At 44.1% G+C, this 21422-nt stretch overlaps 1 protein-coding gene and 1 long non-coding RNA gene across 3 annotated transcripts; one reads left to right on the top strand and one right to left on the bottom strand.

Annotated features, from left to right (window-relative positions):
- Positions 1-2698: 2698 nt before the first annotated feature.
- On the bottom strand, positions 2699-4752 carry LOC137892304 (uncharacterized). Its single transcript, XR_011105408.1, has 2 exons — positions 4579-4752; positions 2699-3732 (listed from the first exon to the last, which is right to left on the bottom strand). It is a non-coding gene; the product is annotated as an uncharacterized lncRNA (long non-coding RNA).
- Positions 4753-6091: 1339 nt separating this feature from the next.
- Positions 6092-20447, top strand: LOC137892305 (sine oculis-binding protein homolog). 2 transcript variants are annotated; one of them, XM_068737344.1, is made up of 8 exons: positions 6092-6216; positions 6375-8316; positions 10979-11108; positions 11403-11597; positions 12282-12433; positions 13754-13849; positions 13998-15902; positions 18087-20447. In XM_068737344.1, the coding sequence occupies exons 2-7, from the start codon at positions 8224-8226 to the stop codon at positions 15891-15893; spliced, it is 2562 nt and encodes an 853-aa protein (XP_068593445.1). In that variant the 5' UTR covers positions 6092-6216; positions 6375-8223; the 3' UTR covers positions 15894-15902; positions 18087-20447. The 2 variants fall into 2 exon arrangements, with proteins under 2 accessions (XP_068593445.1, XP_068593444.1); XM_068737343.1 differs by having other exon boundaries at positions 13977-15902.
- The last annotated feature ends 975 nt before the right edge of the window (positions 20448-21422 follow it).

Below are 21422 nucleotides of genomic sequence, written 5' to 3'. Positions count from 1 at the left end.
GATGTTCTACTTCTCACTTTAGCTCTGAGAATCAATAGAAGAGAGGAAAGGTGCAGCGATAGAGGGAAACTTGAGACACTCGAGACCCATCGCCATAGAAATGACTCGGCCAAGTACTGTACTGAGGTGTGTTGAAGTGTTACTTTACATAACGCTACTACTAGTTTATTGTCAAGATTGGAAATTGTCTTTCTCAGGGACAGCAAACGGTCACGAGATGAGTTTAAGTGAATAATATTCATATCATTGCTGGGCAATAACCGGCTTACATTATCCTAACGCCTTATACAATCTATCAGTGTATCAGTGTCAAGTAGGCAGTCTCAAAGACAAACAAAGGACTTAATCACGGGGATGGTCGATTGTGTTTATCTGACCCTGTATAGTCGGAGTGGTTCTGAAGTAGACAAGAGATGGACAGAAATGAATGGACGATTAGCCATATGCTTTTCTTTTAATGATATAGATTGAAACATTCTGACTGTAGTTAATCAAAGGCTACCTTGTTGTTTTTCTCTCTGACTCTCTGTCATTTATAGTTTTGACCTGGTTTTGAATGTGGGTTGTGTATGTTTGTAAGTCTGTAACTTTATTGTGTGATGAAAATAAAATCTAAATATAATAATACAACAGTACAACCCTGCACAAATACGACATATATGTTCAGTTTTTCACTCACAGAGTTGTTGAACCTGTATTCCGTGACGTTGTGTTGGATTGTAATACATATCGAAATGTGTTGGTTGTATTTTGACTTCCCCTCATTTAATACAATACATGTACTATACTATACGATGGAATCGTACTATCCAATGTAATTAAAGCAGTTGTATTATGTTCTGTACACTGAGGGCTGAACAAAGAAGCCTTTCCTTCTGTTCAGTACTTGTTCTGGTTGTTTATTTAAAGGCTAGCAGAGAAGCCTATTGCATTGCCAATCCATGTCATACCAAAGAAGCAGTCGGCTGAGCCTTTCTATTTATGAAATAATTCTAGGCCTTTTTTGTTTTGTTTTTTTAAAGGAATTAAAGCTTACCAGACTTCTCCCAGGACTTGCTGACAACCAGACTCACAAGGTTGTTAGTGATGCAGGAAAGACTGCTTGTAGATTTTGTGTTTCTATATACCTGGGGTAAATAGCATGATAACCCGAGGCACAGCCATATAACATAATGTTGTAATTCATTATTTAGAATTGCAGATCGTACAGTGTTTTCGGTCATGCATGTTATATTTGTGTTTTTCTCAACGTGAAGAAAAGATCCTGATTCTCAGCGTGTATCAAACCAACTGTTCGCTGAATTGTCATCTCATAGAAGTCAAACACTCCAGTTGTAACAAACGCTCATTTTCAACAGGCATTTAGGGAAAAGAAAACCCTTAGTCATTTTTTTGAGAGCCCACATCGATACGGTCCCTGCAGACCAGACGGAGGACAGTAAGTGGATGGATCCGGAAAAGGGTTGTTGAAAGGGAGGGGAGATGTGGGGAGAGGTTAACAGTGCAGAGAGGATTGAGAGACAATAGTGAGGGCTAATGAGTCATGAGGCTGGCTTTACTGGTGCTGCACGCCACTCACTCTGCCATCACAGCAATCACCCAACACACACACACACACACACACACACACACACACACACACACAGACACACAGACAGACACACAGACACAGACACAGTGGTGCGTTTGGTAGTTTTGCTTCGGTTGATCAGTTTTCAAGACTTTTACTTAACTGCTTGTCTAAAAAAAACAAAATAACTTCAAACAAAACAAAGTATTGTTTAAGATAATCACAAAAAGAAAGCAGACAAAAAAAGCACTAATCTAATCAACTGAAAGAGATAGACAGTACTGCGCTTATTTGTCTGTATTATTCTACATGTTAAATTGAATAGGTACTTTCTTTTATTACAAATACTCTAATACTGGCAAATAATACTACTCCATTACACTTTTTTTTCCATAGTGTAATTTATATTTTAAGATGAACTCTTATATATCCCATAATATATATATTTCCTAATTATGTTTGAGACCCATATTTAATCTAATTGACATTAGTGTATATACAGATATATTCCCCTTGCGCTGCAGCTGTTGGAGAACTGAACACTGGGATAAAGTTTAGGTCTGTGGAGTAACAGCAAAAAGACAAACTTGTTTGAACGCATAATCAAACAGGACCTTGCGTTCCCTCGAGGGCTCTTTAAACTCATCTTAACGCTTCACAGTAATTCAAAGTCATAAATAATGGCAGTCAAACTTTGAACTGAAACAACAGGTTTCTTCACGCTAACAGCTTCTCTCCTCTTGGTTAAAAAAAGAGCATAATCTGAATGCAAGCATGGCTTGTTCAGGCTTCGAGCATCACTAGAATACCATGGAGGCTGGTGCTGCTTCATATCCAGTCAGTGCTGCTCTGGCACTAATCCAGAGATCAGTGGAGGCATCGGGGAATGCTGAGTCCATCTCTGGCCTGCAGCTCAGCGGTCGCCCGTCTAGACTGGCAGGCAGCTGTGTGATGACGAATGCAACACCACCACACCCTTCAGACGAAGAGCGGCGGGACGATTTTATGGACCGAGATCCATGCAAAGACGCGGCATTAATAAAATATTGGTTTTAAAGTGCTGCTTTCAACAGGAAAAATCCACATTTCAGCAAAAGTGGAACTGAATCAAAGAAACAATTGCTGTCATAATTTTTCATAATTTATTGTACATTGTCATTTCTTCCATTATCTTATACCCAAACTATTAAACAGAACAACATTTCCATTTATACAAAATATAAACTATAAGGGGGGAAATATAAATCTAACATCAACCCTTCCCATATGGTTATAATATACAGATACAGTCACTCCCTGGGTCTAACCCATGGATGAAGGGGGGAAAGGTGTCAATCAAACCCTCATTGTAAAAGACCGCAACTCACAAGGCAAAACTGACACAAGTCGTGTGGCAATTTATTTGCTACATACATCTCTTTGACAATTCTAATAAAAAAGACCGAAGAGCCAAATTATGAAAGAACCCAACTAAAATTTGAAAAAAACTTTTACAGACAAAAAACATTCTGATATTGATTGCCAAGGTGGATTTAAAGCCACAAATAGACCCCTCTGTACACTCAAGTGGTCCGCATTTCAATCAAGACATGTGACATGACAACCGCAGCCCTGAGCGTCTCCACAATTCGATGACGTTACTATGGAAACGCAAGGCAAAAGGGAAGCTGGGCCAACTGCTGTTCCTTTTGATTCCATGCAAGGGGCTGAGGGGGGGGGGGGTCTTGGTGATGATCTTCAGGTGACGGTTAAACCCCCCTTATTGAAAGAAATGTCTTGAATTATACATATTTTTATCATGAATTTAAGGAGGACAAAAAAAAAGGGCGTGGAGTCCATCCATGTTAGTCTTGTGGTCTCTGTGCAGTGCGGTGAAAGGAGGGAGGAGGGGGGGGGGGGGGAGTGAAGTTGGAGTGGGTGGGATGATAAGATGAGAGGTGAGGAGGAGCGCTGAGGCTTCAACAGCGGCGCTGCAGGAGAGAGGCTGCCGTGGCGATGGGGATCAGGAAGGAGACGGCGCCTGCGTGCAGCGAGACGCCTGATCCGGTAGGGCTGGTAGTGTTGGCCGAACTGCTGTGGGCGTCTGTGGCCATTGTGGTGGCGTTGGGGTTGGAGGTGGAGTTTCCCCATGATGTGGGGTTTGTGCTGTTCTGGGACACCACCTGTTGGACGAAGTAGATGAGGAGGGGGAGGGGGAGGGGGAGGAGGAGGAGGAGGAGGAGGAAGAAGAGGAAGAGGATGGAGGGTTTCAAACCTGTCAAACTGTAACAAAGCCTCTGCTTCAGTGATAACCTTAAAATGTCACATGAGGAACTAAACACTGATGATAAATAGCAGATGCTTTACATAAATTGCAAATAACCTGATAACTTTTACAGGAAGGGAATAGTACCACAACTCAATAAAGCACTGAGGTAATGAGCAATAGCAAAAAAATATTCCAATACACCAGAAATCATTTAAAATGTTTTTGAACTATTGCCACTGGTTATTTCTGACCGCTCATACTTTCTAAAAACATAGGAAACGCAAAAAGATAAGAGAGACCTAAGTTGATGCGCGTGCCTATCAGGTTTCCTTGAGCACAGCGAACAGAAACTTTAGATTCTCTCCCCACCTTTGCACCGGTACATAATACACTGCGCCTGAATCATTAATACCCGAGTGTACGCTAATCAAGAGGTAAAGATACATGTGAAAAAAAGATTAAGACTTGGAATTAAGATTGAAGTATTTAAGAATTAAAGAAACAGCAATTTAGAGATCGACTGACAGGAATTCTGGATATTAATTTCCCAAGAGAGCTTCCAAGTCTAGCCTGCATGTAATCCAGACCCCGCGAGTGAACCCCGTCTAGAAACACCTTTAGAGTCAAATAACCCATCGGCACACAATTCATTTCAATAAAAAAATAACCAGCTGACGGCAACGCAATACATTCCAACCATGACCTAATAAATACAAAAACCAAGCTAAAAACAATGGCTACAGATTACATGTCAGCATACCTGTGTTGATAAACATATGGCGAACAAAACCACTCCAAGCTGAACGATCGTCATTTTGGACATTTTCTTTTTTGTTTGCAGTAATTTGGCCAGATGGAGGAGGAGGAGGAGGATGAGGAGGAGGAGGCTGCCCACAGACGCTGCTTCTCTTTAATGAGGATGCTGCATCGCACTGAGGCTTTTATACCAGCTGGGTCTGTGACGTGGAGTCCCGGAAGCGGTGCAGAGAAGAGTTATAATAAAGTGCTTTGACCGCAGGAACTTCGATTACGGAAACGATTACACACTTTAGGCTAATTGTATTTAGTTGTGAAACATTTGGGAAGTCAGCTGAGTGCGCATGCTCCTTCAACCGAGTCACACATACGTTTCACTTTTCCGACCAAATGTTTAAATGCCACGATTCTCAGCAATGCCTCCCAGTTGAGGAGAGTCCACTTTCACCGACTTTAGTGTCAAATGAAGTCGAACTGGTCACCCATCTTTTTTTTTTTTTTACACTGCCTCCAACGTGGTGTTGCCATGGTGATACTGACTCGCAGGCTGCTTGGTTCGGGCTACCATTGGGTTTATGATTAATGAGATGCCATTACCTAATTGAACTGTTACCACGCAGAATGCGTCGCCTCACCCCGACTTCGATTGTCTGAGAACATGACATAAATCGAGTGAAAGATACAAACTGAAAAGTAAACGCAACCTGTTGAGCTGCAGCTATGAGTGTGGCAACAGCGACGCCTGGTGGCCAGCACTGGATTGCACCAGTTATTCAAACATGTCCGGCACAAAAATACTGTTTATCTTTGCAAAGGCGGACATTACTCAGTTTAAGTTGTCTGCATACAGTTTAGAATGATTTTGCAATGGAAATATGACATTTGTGATAAACTAATTTATTTTTTTTACCCATAAATTCAAATGTGATGCTGATTTAAAGATGAAAGATATACACAATGAAACAGCATTTATCAAGATTCAGGTCAGGTATATCGTATTCCACATTACCTATTCCAACAGCTCTGGCAGTCAGTGGATGTTAATATTCAACAACAATATGTAGTCCGTGTGCTGTTGCTTATCCATGTATCACAGCAAGTAAGTCTTTATTTATTATTTACAATTTCAGGATTATCCATCAACGAAAAAAGATACAGAGGCAGAATTTTAAAGAAATTTAATTTTAAACAAAAATTAGAGAGGGGTGTCTCTACGGTTTAATATGATTAAACACATTTTTTTTATTTTGATATATGATTTAGTTGTTGTATAAGTTACAGTAGCTACTGTTTAGGAAGATGTCAACGTTATTAATCAGATGTGAATACAAATTGTAGTTAAAACAGTTCCATATGCTAAAGTTCAATTCATTTGGTCGCTGAGCCAGAAACACATGACTCATCATGACTCTATTTGCATGTAATTTGATGAGAGGAAAACACCCGGCTACATTCATTGGCACCATAATTCAAAACCAACGGGTAGACATCGCCCCCTAACGGTGAAAAGACGTTACTGTAAACCACAGTAGATCACGCGGTGTGTCACTCAGTGAAGATCACACTACAACGTTGTCAACAATCTTCGAAATGGACAGGGACTTTTTTTTCGCTGTCATCGCTTAAAGGGACAATCGTGCAAGTAAGTATACACAAAAGTGGCAATTCTTTATGATTCGGTCCAGATGTTGAGGATTGTAACCATAGACCTGTGAATACTGCCTCTAGTCTTCTGTCATTTGTGTAAGTGGATTGCTAAGGGAATAGTGAGACGGTCTAATCCCCGTCTTCACCCCCCAGAGGAACCTAAAGGGACAGCGCTCCCTGCAGAGGCACCAGATGTGCGCTGTTATGGAGAGCCGGAGAGAGGGGCCTTTTGTGAGGCATCAGATAAGCCCTGTTCCCAAAGCCGGGCCGGATCGGGTATCATCAGCGGGCGTACGAGGGGGCGAAACCCAAGCCCTGCGCACTGGATCGGGTTTCTGTTTACACGAGCCGTGGTCCCTGGATTCCTCCAACCAGAGTAGACCGAGGACGGCTGGAGACAGGGAGGAGAGAGGCTCTGACGTCCCGCCTGTCTGTCTGTCTGTCTACCTGTCTGTCTCTCTGCATGGGCTTTAGGGACCAAGTGAAAGTTCTGCCAAAGATGTAGTAGAGCCAACTAAGCATATGCGAGTTAAAAGTGGACGCTTTAATATAAAAAAACAGTGAAATTGTGGTATAATAATTACGCTAAGAGTAAACATGGGTCAAATATGTATGTGCTGATACATGAATGTATATCCTGCCGTGGGGCATATGATAAGTGTCCAAAAGTGGACATTATAGATGTTTTTTGTACGCAGTGCGCGCGCGCGCACACACACACACACACACACACACACACACACACACACACACACACACACACACACACACACACACACACACACACACACACTGTCTCCCACAGTCGCTGATCAAACAGATGCCATTTGAGAAAGCCCCATACATTCTGCCATGGTATCGTTTAACTCACAGCGTTCTTTTCATCTCTTTATTTTAAGACAGGAGTATTACAGACAGTGTTTGTACTGTGTCCCCTCAGATAAAGCGCAGTCTTTGCATTCCTTATGAAATGTATCTGTTGAGATTTCGGAGGGTGGGCGCCAGGTGTTGGGTTACATCAAATCACTGGGCCCTCCCTCTCCCTATCCGGAGAGGGCGAGAGGGCAGCATCAAGTTACGCAGAAAGAGCACGAACTGTACCGGAAACTAGGCGAATTTGTTTTCACAATAAAAGCACAACGTGCGCCGCGTCAAAAGGACGTCAGAACGCTGCAGACTTTATTTAGACACAAACAAAAGATCCAAACATGCTCGATTTTATTTCGTAAGATGTGCGTTACTTTCTTGTGTATAGCTACCGACATGGACTTGGTTTAAGGCTATCAAATATTCTGCTTTGTTTCAGTCAAATACAATCAAATGGAGCATTTTTTTTCATTAGCTGGCAACTTGTTTGGACGGAGTGTGGTGTTGTTTATGGTAATTCCTCAAATATGTTGTGTTTCGTTTTTGTTATTCCATTTTGCATTAGCCTTTTACAAATGCCGCAGAATTCAAGTGATATGAAAATGAGTGAATTCCGCTGAGTTAGTGATCAGAGACCTGTTTGTTGTCAATTGGACTTAACCTGGGGTTATTATCTGACATCAACACATGTTTTGTTTTTTTCTAAAGTTTTACGTTATTAAGCATGTTGACAATAAGTCCTTTTTCATTTGGTTTAATTCATAATAACACCAAAAACATGACATTATTAAGTTATTGATTATCACTCTTGGTTGTCCAACACGTTACTTTAGGGTGAAATTAAGAATTTACTCTGAAAGTTCCAACCGGAAGTCTTATCTTTGTTACCTGCAAATACTTGACAGTGTTGGAGAAGAGAGAGTTAGGATTGTTCGGCGGAGGAGCCTCCAGCCCGGAGCGCACGCATGTTCAGTTGACTCGAATGGTGTGAAGCCCCAGATGAGGGACTCAGGCGTCCGGGCATGACAGCCGCTGTCACCGGGAGTGACAGCTTTCATTCTGAGCTTCTCTGCTGAAAAAACCCTGCAGCTGACAACCAACAGTGATCCAGGTCGGATCCAGCCCGACCAGGACTATGCCAGAGATGGAGAAAGGGAGACCACCGGAAAATAAGCGCAGCAGGAAACCTGCTCACCCCGTAAAGAGAGAGATCAACCAGGAGATGAAGGTGAGAGTGAGTTTGTTGTGGCACTGTAGTTTTTATCAAGTGAGACGTGTTATTGACCGAGTGATAACTTCTGTACGCGCACAACGTCTTCCTACGCAGGGCAGACAGAGAGAGAGAGAGAGAGAGAGAGAGAGAGAGAGAGAGAGAGAGAGAGAGAGAGAGAGAGAGGCAACTGTGCACAGATCAATGGAGTAATCAGACACATACTGTAGTGTTTGTGTTCTGTGAATGCTCCCATTGTTATTCAAACAATCAGACGTCATGAAGATCCTTTTGTGACATATTTAGGAAAAGTCAAAGAGATCTTCCAAGTTTGCACCCCCTTGGAGTACAATAGCGAATCATGCCATATGAATATAAACTCAAAATGTCACACAGAGATACGGGGCGTTTTAATTACGTTCTCTGTAAATAAGAGTTTTGGCCTTTGCCTTTACTAGGGACGCCATAGTCGGGCCAGCTGTGGCCGGACGCGCACACCATAATGTCTAGCGGAGATCCAGATGTGCGTCACCTCTTCCCCGCTCTTGCGGTGCGCACACTTGCTGCACCACAGAGGCTTGCCTTTATGCCTTCCAAAAAGAGAGAGGGAATTTATATCATTTAAATAGCCAATACCTTCTACTGAAGTGTTATCACACAATTTTAAAGGATGTACATTTCACACCAAAATAAAGTTCCTATTCAGAGATAATGCTCATTGGGGAATGCCTCTTAAGAATCTCTCCTCTGTTTCTTGCTTTAAAGGTTAAATAACAGTAACAGATATGATTCTCTCCCACCATTATGAGACTATTACTACATGGAAACTAATCCATGGATTGTCTGCTTTATTTGGGTTTGGACAGAGGCTATTTGGGAGTTTTGACTGTGGTGGTAAGGGATATCTGAAGCTCCTTCAAGCAGGAGGTCAGAAATCTAAAAAGACAAGCAAGTTGTTTCAGAAGGGGGGGTGGGGGGGGAGATTCTGGCCTTTCGTGAGAGAGGAAATGTGCTCTTTTTGTGTAAGTGGTTTGGATTGTAGCGTTTGATATCCAGGGGAGGTGTAGTGTTACAACTTAACTAATTTTAATCAAAACATGTGAAATGCTATCCCCCGCTTGATGTGAGCCGGCCTGGGCTGAATCTCAGGGTCGGCCCCGGTTTGTTGCCTTTGGCTGCAGCTCTCTCTGTGGTTTGGGATATGGCTTGTCACTCTCACAAAGCAGATGTTTGTCTGAACTGCCAAAAAGAAACAAAAACAACATTGTGGGAAGCGGAGGGGTTTGGTTAAAAAAAATTTGCCCGTCTTTCATTAACAGGAAAACAGAAAAGAGCAAATAACAACTGTATGCGTAGAGGAGAAAATATCCAAATTAGATGTGATGGGAAACACGCAAGACTTGAATTGTAAGGTAAAACCAATGTCCACCATTTGAAATCAGTCAAATGGTGAAAGGGCGAGGAAAGGGTGAGAAAAAATAGACAGACAGGAAAGGCAGGCAATCTGATTTCTAGCTCAGCTGAAGTCCAGCCTCGTGTTGTCTCTGTAATACATCTGTTTCAACACCACATTCGGACCTACTCCCTCCACGTCAGACCCGAGCGCAGCACCAGACACCGGATACTTAACTTTAATCATCGTTAGGCATATTTAGCTGGATATGATACCGCTGCTTGCACTCACCCACACACTCTCCCATACACACACACACACACGTACACAGCAGAAAGTGAGCAAGCAAGGGAGAGATCCATTTCTCTGAGGCCCTAGACCAGAGCAGAGGTCGGAGTGAGGAAAGCAGGGGAAAGAATGTGCAGTCAGTACCACAGCACTACAACACCACCACAGCAGACTGGCTGTGCTGGAAAAGGGTGAAACCTGAGAGCCAGGGCTGTGTCGGGTGTCAGGGCTGGAAGGTGCTGGGGTGGAGGGGAGGATGGTGAAGATGGGAGGTGGGGGGGGGGGGGGGGGGGGGCAGAGGAGAGAAAGAGAGTCAAGGGGAGGGACAGGGAAAGCTGGGGAGAAGAGAGAGCGAGAGTGGTGGACACTGGAGGGAGACGAAGGGAGAGGAGTGGGGCATTTCCGAGAACCGTGGGACCTCGCTGTGGTGTAGGGTGTCCCGCTCTGATTTCTGCCCGTTCCGGATCAGGTTTCTCCTCCAATCCGGTTCTCCCAAAGCCACAGAGAGAGGTGGGTGGATAAAGAGAGAAACCTTTGTGGGGTTTTTTTGTTTTTTTTTCATCTGGTCGTAATAAAAAAAAAAAGGGAGACCACACATCCCATCTGTGGGGAACAGTTTTCTTTTCTCCCTCTTTTTTCCAATTAAAAGAGATAAACAAAGGATGATTCATAGATTTCACACTGGTGTTAGGTTTTAAACCTTTCCGTCTCAGATTTAGCAAGAGTAAACAACTTGAATACATCATGGAAAAAGCGTCATACTGTACTCCACTGTGCCCATATTCGTTTCCCCGACTGGGCTGAGGCCGAGAAAGAATCCCTTGCATTGATTCAGAGTAGGAAGGTCTGATTATGTTTAACATAGGATAAAAAGTTCCACTAACAACCCTAAGATGTACGGTCACAATTTCCCATTTGCAGGCAGGCTTAGGGTCCGTTACCCTATCCCTTTACTTAGAAGGTTAATCAGGGATTTCTTTTCCTCTTCTTCTCAATCAGACGTTTGCAGAAAGCACCATGAACGAGCTGCTGGGATGGTACGGCTACGACAAGGTAGACCTCAGAGACTCGGAGGCCAACGAGATCAGAAACTACAGAGAGAGACGTCAGCACGTGTCTGTGCTAAAAGGTGAGGGCAGCTGTCGACTGTTCACCGTTAGTGGAAATTCAAGAAGACTCCGCTGTTCTAACAGGTTCTGCAGGATTCAGTGCAGACACGGAGTCACTGTTCATATTTGCAAGGCATACTCGTCTGAAGTTTCATCCATTTAGATACATCTATTGTATCTCAACACGACTGTACTAATAATCGGTGTTGGACATTGTTATGAGTGCGACGGTTATTACAGTATCATTTAAGCTATGCTGTGCTATTCTTTTACATGAAAAATCACGAGCATTCAATCATGATTATGTCTTTCAGAGAACTCATTGCCAAAACCCAAGAGCTTGGACACCAAAGTCGGGCACTCGGTCCTCGCACTGAAAAGTGGAGCGAGAGAGTCCTCCAGTGTCCCCTCTTCTTCACCCTCCTCTTCCTCAACAAGTTCATCCCTAATCACCTCGAAGGAGCAGAAGACTACCCCCGTCATTGTACCCCTTATAAAGCCATCAGCAGGTAGTGGGCTTCCATTGAGTGTTATCATTTGATCTTATTGCAATGCTGCCCCCCAGATTCACACATAATCCATGACTTGTGTTGTGTTTACATGTAGTCATGTAGACAGTCAAAATTGTTGTTTTATGTATTGTCCCTCCAGTGACTCATACTGTTACATATAGTATTAAAATGTTAAATAATAGCAAATTACTGAATATAAAAAGGCTGGAAAAATAGCAATACCTGAATTTATCTGTTGAGTTTTTCAGTCAAGTTATTATTGCTGTATGTAAAAAACAATTCTCTGAGATTCCACTCTGAAATTGGGTCGGCTCACTTTATTCAAATAAATTGATGTTGATGCTCTATAGCCTGACCTTGATGTACTGAGCAGTAACATATTCTTCTGTTGTTTTGACAGCGTACTTCAGCCTATCGGGTCCGAAACAATTTTGAAAGTTTAGTCATTGTTTCATTTCAATTAGACTCAAAACAATTCAAACATGTATTCTGTGTCAGGGTCCGTATACCTTACGGACTGTACAAAGCAGTAGTGCAGATAATAAGGAATAACACGGGTGCAACAGGATCTCTCGCTCTCCTGAAATAATATTGGAACTGAGCTGTTGCAGAAAAGCTGGTTAGTGAGACTTTTGCAAGCTCATTAATTCCTCAAACTTTTTCTCTGCTTTTCCCCTGTAGTGGAAGATGTACAGAATGTGCAGATAGTGTGCGTTTGGTGCCAGAAGGAAGGAGTAAAACGCTACTCTCTATGCATGGGTTCAGAGCTCAAGAGCTTCTGCAGTGAGAAGTGTTTTGCCGCCTGCAGACGGGCCTACTTCAAACGCAATAAGGTAAGTGTTCAACTAAAAATGTATGAAATACATATCAGCATCACTGTTTGGTGGTCGTAAACATTTAGGTGGGGCTTGTTGTACCTTGTTGTTGAGATGTTAGAAATCCCAGTATCTATATTGTGAATGATCTGTAGATCTGCTTTTATATATTTGAATGTTGTGTGCAGTAGATTCTCACACATAAATGCACTCACACATACAAGTACTTTATATGGTCAGAGTTTGTGCCATGGGTGTCACTCTCCATACACAGGAGACCCAGGCATCAAGTGTTTTCTGGCAGGTAAACAGACCTTCAGAAACAGATACTCCTGATCTTGCGAGGTCATAACTGATGGATTCATTTACAGGAATTATAAAAGGGAGGATCTCTGAGAACACACTTTCTAGTTATTATGGAGGACCCAGTATAGGAATGGAGGTAGTGAGGTCAAAGTTTGTAGAGGACACTTAGTATCAGTTTCGCGTTAATGGAGGAGGGGCTGGCCATTAAGTGGCTTTGGTCTGGAGGACAGGAAAGCAACAACTATGGAGAACCGCTTTAATGCCCTTTGCCGTGATTTTTCACTTTCCATTACGACATGGATATACCCTCTTTAGAGGTGCGGTGTGACAAGCAGCTATATCTCATGTCACCCTTACTGTTGTTTATACTGTGGTAGGTTCATTCACACGACAACAGAGACAAAAAGGAGGGCTGAACTAACTCTGCGCAACAAGCCCTCTAGTTCTTTGGAGGCGGGGAGAAAAGCATTGCCGTTGGCTTGTTGCTGCTTGTCTGAGAGGAAGGCCAGGAGGCCTGGGGCGAGGTGTCCACTTTCAGTGCATACCTTACCTTCAGCTGCCTCATGTTTCGTAACTCAACACGACTCAATGGGTTACAGAGATGGGGGAGCACTCAGATCGACAGCAGATCAGCTTACATGAATCAAGAGGAATTTCCTATATTAATACTGGCAAGGCCATTAATTATATGACAATACATCACCTGCATTATCTCCATACTCGGTTGTAGAATCATATATATATCACAACACAGTGATTTCCCTTTGTTGACCTTTAGGGTTTGGTGGCATGCATGAAGTTTAAACTGCTTCTAACTTTGATGACAAGGCGGTTTATTAGAAGCTATTTTCTGCACTTATGTAAGAAGTTTCAAATTTGGTTAAATGACCACAGAATGATTCCAGTGTAGCATATTGATTTAAAGCAACTGCTGCTTCATCATCATGAATTGGAGAGGGAATCCATCAAAAGTAGGATGAACTCAGATCTGACAACAATGGTTTATGTCACACTGTGGTTTTCCCCTGTCAGGCCAGAGATGAAGACCTCCACGGTGAAAGATCTCCTCAGCACCCCCATACAGAGGACTCGCCCAGACTGGTGTTAAAGATAAACAGCAATGTCAGAGTAAGAGGACACTATCAATGTATCTTTTGTTTTCCCATGTAAAGTATAATTTTAAATACTTTACATGGGACTTTCTATTCATACAAAGTTTTTAGCTGGGATCTGTCACTTCAATAACCCTCCACAGTCTCTCTCCCCTGTGCCACAGGTGTGTGATTGGTGCAAGCATATCCGTCACACTAAAGAATACCTGGACTTCGGATCTGGCGAGGAACGACTCCAGTTCTGCAGCACCAAGTGTCTGAATCAGTACAAGATGGATGTTTTCTATCGGGAAGCCCGTGCAGCTCTCACCAGCTCCAGTCCAAGCAGAACCAGCCAGGAGGGGAGGGCGGACACCATTGTGGCCGGGCAAAAGCTACTCACTCCTGAGTCTTGGAGCAGCAGCAGCAGTGCAGGAGAAGCTCGTCATCGAAACCTTTCCCCTAGAGGGCCTACGCCAAACTATGGATCGGCAGAATCCACCTCCATGTCCCCCTCAGAGACATCCTCTTCTAATTCCAAGATCCCTATCCCTGGGCTGAGGACCCTAGAGAGACCTATCCAGCCTCCTCACCCTGCTCTGGAGGTGTCCCCCCACCCTGCTCCCCTTCATCCTCCACCACGTCCTCGCCTCCCTTTGGAACATCAGCCGGTACCTCAAATGCCCATGCCCTTCATCAGACCTCCTCTTCATGCTCAGGGCCTGAAAAGCCCCCTTGGCAACCCTCCCAGACACCCAGGCCCCCCTTCAAGCCCTATCCACAGACCTCCTCACTCTCCTCACCTGCAGCCCCCGACCTCTTCCATGAATCCCCCTGGGATGATGCATCCCTTCCCAGGAGCCTACTTCCCTGGCTTGCACTCCCCTTCTCTGAACATGATGCATAGAGGTCCTGTCCCAATGCCTCCCATCATGAACTATGGTATTCCGTCCTTTAGTCCTCTCCTGCCCCATCCCACCATCCTGGTGCCTTATCCCATTATTGTTCCCCTTCCTGTCCCTATACCCATTCCTATCCCCATTCCAGTCCCCTCTAAAGCAACCCTAGAAACTCCAAGTCACAGTGGTGTTATCCAGCCTGTACCAGAGGGGTTAGACTGGGGTAGATCCAGGGCTACACGGCCACCGACTCCAGGGATCCCTGAAGGGGACAGCAGATTGGTAGCCAACAAATTGGGTGGAATCTTGCCTCAATGTCACCCCTCACCATGTGACCCCAACACAGATTGGGTTAAATCAGAGCGGCCATTCCCATCCCCAATATCCACACCCCACAGTGGAGCATCCTCCCCCAGAGCACAGTACAACAAATCCCCCTGCTCAGCCTCAGGGTCAGAAGGGCTGACAGACTATAAGCAGCAGCAATCAGAGAGACAAGTCATACAAAGGGTTCTTCAACGAACCCAAGTGAAGCCCAGTGCCAATGGAGTGGTGGACCTATCAGGGCTGGGAGAGTCAGAAACTGGGCAGGGTACCAGATCAGGGCTCTACAACATCATCAGACCCACCCCTCCTCTACTACAGTCCCCTTCACATGACACTGTCTATCACCACCAGGACTCCCACACTCCACCTTCACACAACCCACCCAGCCCCACAGGTAGCAGCCATGCTACGTACGATGCTACACCCTCTGCCCTGAAATCTCAGGACCACAGTCCGAATGGGATGTCCTCCCCACCTGCCCCTGCAAGTCCGGACTCCTCACTACCCCAGAGAGTACCAGCACCACCCACTGACCCTGCACTCAGTGAGCTGGAGGCCATCAAAGAGAACAAGTGCTCTGCAGTTGGCCCAGTGCAGGTTGAGGGCCCAGTCAGTCAGTCAGAAGAGCCCTTAGCAGTTGTGGGGGAGGTAGGAGAGGACCCCCATGTTCCTGATGAGGACCATGCCTATGCTCTGCCCACAGCGCCAAAAACAGGTGGGACCACCACCCCTTTGCTCTTGCCCAAACTCAGAGACAAGGGTAGCCTGCGGAGCCCTGCTAATACGCCCAGTGCTGGAGACATGGAGCCGGCTCTGAAGAGGCGATGCCTACGGATCCGTGATCAGAATAAGTAGAGGATGGAGGTGAGAGATTATTTTACAAGGCAAAGTATAGATAGCATTGCTTTCACTAGCTGTCCTATCTGATATTACTGAGTTGTACATTGGAAGAAAGGTGAGAACTACTGTACCACGTTGTCTTACTCAACTATCCACAGAAGACATGCCACAAGCAGCCCATGGGTGGGATTTACTGCATTTCAGAGATTGTCAGGTACATACATTTGGTGATGGTTGATGATGATGGCAAGTTGGTTAAATTAAACACAATTACTTTAAAATGCAATTTGACTAGGGATTGGAAAATGTGCACATACACACATTCACACATAGACAGGGCAAGCTTAATAACAGGTCTCACAGTATGGCCGTGGTCACTAAACAGCATGGCGCCAAAGAGAGAGAATCCCAGTAACCTGGCACTCCTCTGGGCTCTAAGGTTACAACAGGGGAAGGAGGTGGAGGGCACAGGCAGCGAGAGTCACTTTGAAAGGCAATCACTTCACCACAACCTGACAGTCACAAGTCACAATGCTTTGTTTGCAATGCAGCCTGTTTTGTAGGCTCAGTTTTGCCAAGATATGCGAGTATGTGTCTGTTTAAGAGGGAGGGAGAGATTTTTTTTACATTTTTACTAATTAGCTGATGCATCCAGAGCAGATTGCAATGTATGACAAGGTGGTAGGTGAAGGACAAATGGCTGCTGCTAAATCAAAATCGTGACACTGAGGCTATGGGATGCTCTGTCCAACCTGACAGCCAGACAGAGAGACAGATCAAGTGAGGTTGATTAAGTGTGACCCCAAAGTCAAACTCTAGCTTCTTGCAGAATGAACGGTGAGGCAGAGCAGACATGTTTCTGAGGTCACTGTAGAGACAGAGGTGATTGTCAGGTAGACTATAAGGCGCTGTGAATATGAGAGCCAGCCCTCAGCTGTGACAGAGCTCTAGGGCTTCACTAGAAAAGAGTGTTTCGATTACGCATGTGATAATGACACCCTGTTCTGGCTTCGGCTGGTCTCGGGCCCGAGTGCACTCCCCTCTCTCCCCTTTCAATCCTTTTCCCTCTCTTCATTCACCACCGCCGTCCCCTGCCAACCAGATGTTGATGTTAGAGTACAGCAGAAAATCCTCTTTACTTTGGACCAATCAAAGGGCCTCTTGATTTCACTTACCCGATTGGTAGTCCAAATAGCTGTAACACACACCCGTAGTCCACGTCCGCCAGTATCTTGCCATTTCGAGATCCTGTTACCATTTTACTTTATGTCCTGAGATTAATCTGCTGATATTACAGAGATGGTTTAGATTTCAACTGGCCTGATTTCTCCTAAGCGTAATAATTCTGTTTAAAAACGATGGCTGATGAAAGAGAAAGCACAGCATAAACCTTTTTCTTATACCACAAATGATTTAGTTACAAGATTCCGTTTCACAAAATGAGTTCCCACTTTAACTCTTCAGTCAGTTGTTGTGGTTTCATGCGTCCCCTTAGTAACCAATACATATGAAATCACAGCATGCTGCTTGTGTCGTGCAGACGGATTTATGGCCCTGCGTTGTGTGTAATGGGAGCTGGCTGCCGTATGCGAATGACTTTAGCTCGCCACCTCTATGCTATGAGCCGAACATTGCTGTCCTGTTCCATTGTCTCCACTCCTAAAAGTCTTTACAATCGTATCCCACTCTGACAGAATCGGCAGCCAATGGGAGGATTTCACCTTAGGAAACAGCCCGTTTTTTCGTCTCAGTTTTCCTTGTCTTTATTTGGGATATTTTATAGCCCCGTGTAATCCGATCCCACCACATGGGTATTCGCTGAGCGTTTGAAACTAAAACGCTATGGGACAGAGGGAGTACAGAACCCTGGTTTGGCCCTTACATGAGAGTGTGCGTCTGTTTACGTTTAATATGTGTGCGTTTGAATGAAAGTCTGTGTGAGAGAGAAAGAGGCCAGATGTTCTTGGTTTGATTGCGCCCCGTGCGACAGTTATCTGAGTGTCGACACGACTAAAAGCCTCATTCTCAGTGTTCATTTAGAATAGCTGGATTAAGGAATGAGTGTCCAGAGCAGGAGAGGTTGATATACGATATCCTAGAAATGGAAATTAAAATCAGCCCAGAATCTATAACATCTCACCACTTTTTCGTCTTCTCTCTTCTTTCTTTTTTTTTTTTGCTCTCCCTCTCTCTGAACCTAATGAACAGACGCCCTGTTTAACACTGTATGGCGGTGCCAGATTCAGTGCCACGCCCTCTTGTGGACAACGCCAGTGCTAACAACCTCCAGGCTGTCCCTCAGCCTGTCAGCCCACCAGAGTGCTGCTCTGCCTGTAGACCAGCAGGGTGCCAACCCAGGAAGCAGTCCAGATGGCCATATTACCACAAGTCACCGTGGGGGAAGAACACAACACAGTCACACATTTTGTCTTGGACCAAAGAGTATTGCTGGCTAGTGTGTTATGTTGTGTTCAGTGAGCGCTTGAGCGTCTCAGATCTTCTCCCTGTCTGACATTGCCCTCAAGTGTGTCTGTGTGTGTGTGTGTATTGTGTGGCTGCCCAGATGCGCTCCTCTTCCTCCTCCTCCTCCTCCTCCTCCTCTCCTTGCTCCAAACAGAAGACAGGGCTCTGATCAGCCTTGTGTGGTCTTCTCAGATGGAGCCTGAACATGATCTCTTTCCAGGGGAAACGGTTTGTTTTCCCTGCCCGGCTTGCACAAAGAGCCACATTGTTCCTCTCCCCATATCCCACGCTGACTCCCCACTCCAGGTTTTGGGTTACCTGGCCGACGGGGGTTCAGACTTCAGGAGCTTTTTTTTATTTTTTGGACCGACAGCCAGGAATATGGTACACCCTTCTCCACCTCGCCGGCCCAATCTAAATACGGTACACTTTAACATAGTTCTGAGGCTCTTCACAACTGATTGCCTGTGATTCCCTACTCTGCTCACTTCCTTCAAGGGAGGAGAGAAATTTTGCTGAGGTTAAGACTTTATCATCGGGCAGTTTATACACTGTGTGGAGAGAGCGGCTAGGCCGTTAAGACAGACAACTGAGCAGAATAACTCGATCTCTGAGGAGAAAGGATGCTCCCTCTGCCTCCTCTAAAACAAATATATGAGTGGACACCTATACACAGTAGCTGAGATGGTCTGTGATGGCGTTGGTCCCTCACCTTTCACCTGATCTGCCAAAACTTTGATAGAATATCAGAATTTGAATCACTTTTAGCACCAAGTGTTATGTATGTTTAAAACCCTGAACATTCATGTCACATGACAGTTTAACTGATCATTTTTTTTGTCACTGGCTCTGATCAGACAATTCTAAAAATCAGGCCGGTAATATTACCGAATGTGGTATTATACTCAACCGTCAAATGCTGTAGTATGCAGCGATCAGTATTACAGTTCCCGCTGTTGGGGACACCTGATGAGATTTGATCCAGATAGATCACTTCGAGGCTTTGTCAACACTTGTCCCATTGTAAAATTTCAGTTTTTCTTGTTGGGCTCTAAACAGATACTATTTGATGTTATATTAACTTATGGATGATGCATCTGTAGATTTTCACAAAAAAAAAAAGTTCTATATTTCTTCATGTTTTTGCTTTGATGATTGTATTTTGTGAGTGCCGAAGCTCTTAAATGCCCCTTTTCTCTGTTTATATACTGTATCCCCACTAGAGAGCAGTGTTTATCTTCTTAACTTTGCACCTGCCCTTAGTTGACAAGAAAAGCACCAGGAAGACCCACAGGCAGCCTGCTGAAACCCATATGAGTACACAGAACATAACACTGCGCTCAGTGCCAGCTGAATGATATCCAATGCCAAGTATATATCTTTTCCGCCACATCTTGCTGCCATTATTTTCTCTCTACCCACCATTACAGCATGTGTCAAGAAGACCCAGAGTGCCCTTCAAAAAGCCTCTTCTTAATGAAGAGTTCAACAGTCCCCTGGGATAAGTAGTCATCATAGCCTACTCCTAGAATAACTCCAAATGTGACCCACCCCCTGCCATCATTCCAAAACTCAGTTTGTGTGCGTGCGTGTGTGTGTGTGTGTGTGTCTGTGCGTGTGTGTGTGCGTGTGTTTATGCCTACGGCAGCAACACATTTCCCCCACTCATTCCAGCCTACATCTTCACCACAGGTCATGCCATTATGTTAGTGTCATCCTCGGCTGGCCAGGGGACTTTGGCAGTGATGACATCACTCCATGCAAATAGCTGTGGTGTCAACAAGTGCTCCTCCACTCTGACGCCAGAGGCCAAAAAAGACATTGTTAAAGACTGCCATTGTTGGTTGTATTGCACATTTTAATCATTGCCATTTCTGACCTGATACAGTATGTGTGTTAATCCAATGTTTGGACAACAAAAACAAAAAAAATATATTATTGCCAGAGAATCATTGGTACTTTTCTGACCTCCCCTGTCAAACACTTAGCCCACTGTCTGAATAGATTATTCACAGATTGTTTGTATTTGAATATTGATTCAGTAACCGAGAGCTTTGGTGGAGACCTCTTTGTAAAGTAAAATAAATAAAAGTTATTCTAAGAGCAAGAAAATGTGCTGTGTTTCCCAGTTTTTCCCGATGTCGATATTTTCTTTTAACTTGTACTTCTTAGAGGGCTTGAAGTGTATAAGTACATGTAGTGCTTATAGTGTTGTCCTGTGGCCTAACCTTCTGAGTCTGAGTGTAGGCCTGTATTAGCCGGACTCATTTACACGCATTTATAAAACAATTATCCTGATAATAGTCGTAGGAGTGACAAAACACTGTGTGATCCCTGTACATTTCTATTTTTAGTGCCAGCGTACTTGTAAGGCAGCGCATCAGCATTCCTAGAATACTGAAAGTTGGTCAAGGCCCTGAGCTGTGACGGTAAAACAGATGAATGAGATAAGAGAGAAGGAATTCCGGCTCATTGAGGGGCTCGCTGGGAGCGGTGATTGGAGGTAGTTAGGGGGGCAGCGGAATCCCGGTCTGAGGGGAAACTTTCCAGGGCTAAGATAGAGACCAAACTACACGACAGGAGTCCTCAAACCCCTTATCAGTACACTGGAAAAGAGGGTAGTGCAACCGATATGGGACTCATGTTGGGCAAGTCACCTAGGCTACAATTAGGTAACATAAAACCGGATGAACATGCTTGCCTTCACAATAAAATGACCAATCAACCTTACCAATAAGATTACGCTGTATTCTGATAGCACTGTGTTTTGTTATTATTTTATCACTTTGTTTAAACTTTAACATGATGTTTTTATTTCAAATTAATAAAATGAGTCCAATTCTAAAACGTTCTGACGTAAAACTTTGTTTATAGAACACGTCATACAAACTGGTGCAGATATCGGACAAAGTGCTTCACAACTGATGTAAAGTACACATCGAAATAAAAATAAATAAATAGGAAGATGGGAAAAAAGGGAGAAAAAAAACCTTTTTGAATGACAAGAAATGTTTTAAAAACAAAAAATGCTTTAAAATAAATTACACAATTAATTTGAGCTTGAAAGTTCACTCTCAACTC

Source organism: Cebidichthys violaceus, unplaced genomic scaffold (genome assembly GCF_023349555.1).
Source record: "Cebidichthys violaceus isolate CVI_PGR_0920_01 unplaced genomic scaffold, fCebVio1.0.p SCAF_78, whole genome shotgun sequence".
Lineage (NCBI taxonomy): Eukaryota > Metazoa > Chordata > Actinopteri > Perciformes > Stichaeidae > Cebidichthys > Cebidichthys violaceus.
Note: the sequence above shows the minus strand (reverse complement) of the source record. Positions and strands in the feature narration are given on the sequence as shown.

What these genes read in the sequence shown, in the direction of transcription:
- LOC137892305 (XM_068737343.1), top strand. Translation starts at nt 8,224, where the DNA reads ATGCCAGAGATGGAGAAAGGGAGACCACCGGAAAATAAGCGCAGCAGG. An exon ending in AGATCAACCAGGAGATGAAG is followed by an intron (nt 8,317 to 10,978) that starts GTGAGAGTGAGT and finishes CTTCTCAATCAG; the next exon opens with ACGTTTGCAGAAAGCACCAT. An exon ending in GCACGTGTCTGTGCTAAAAG is followed by an intron (nt 11,109 to 11,402) that starts GTGAGGGCAGCT and finishes TATGTCTTTCAG; the next exon opens with AGAACTCATTGCCAAAACCC.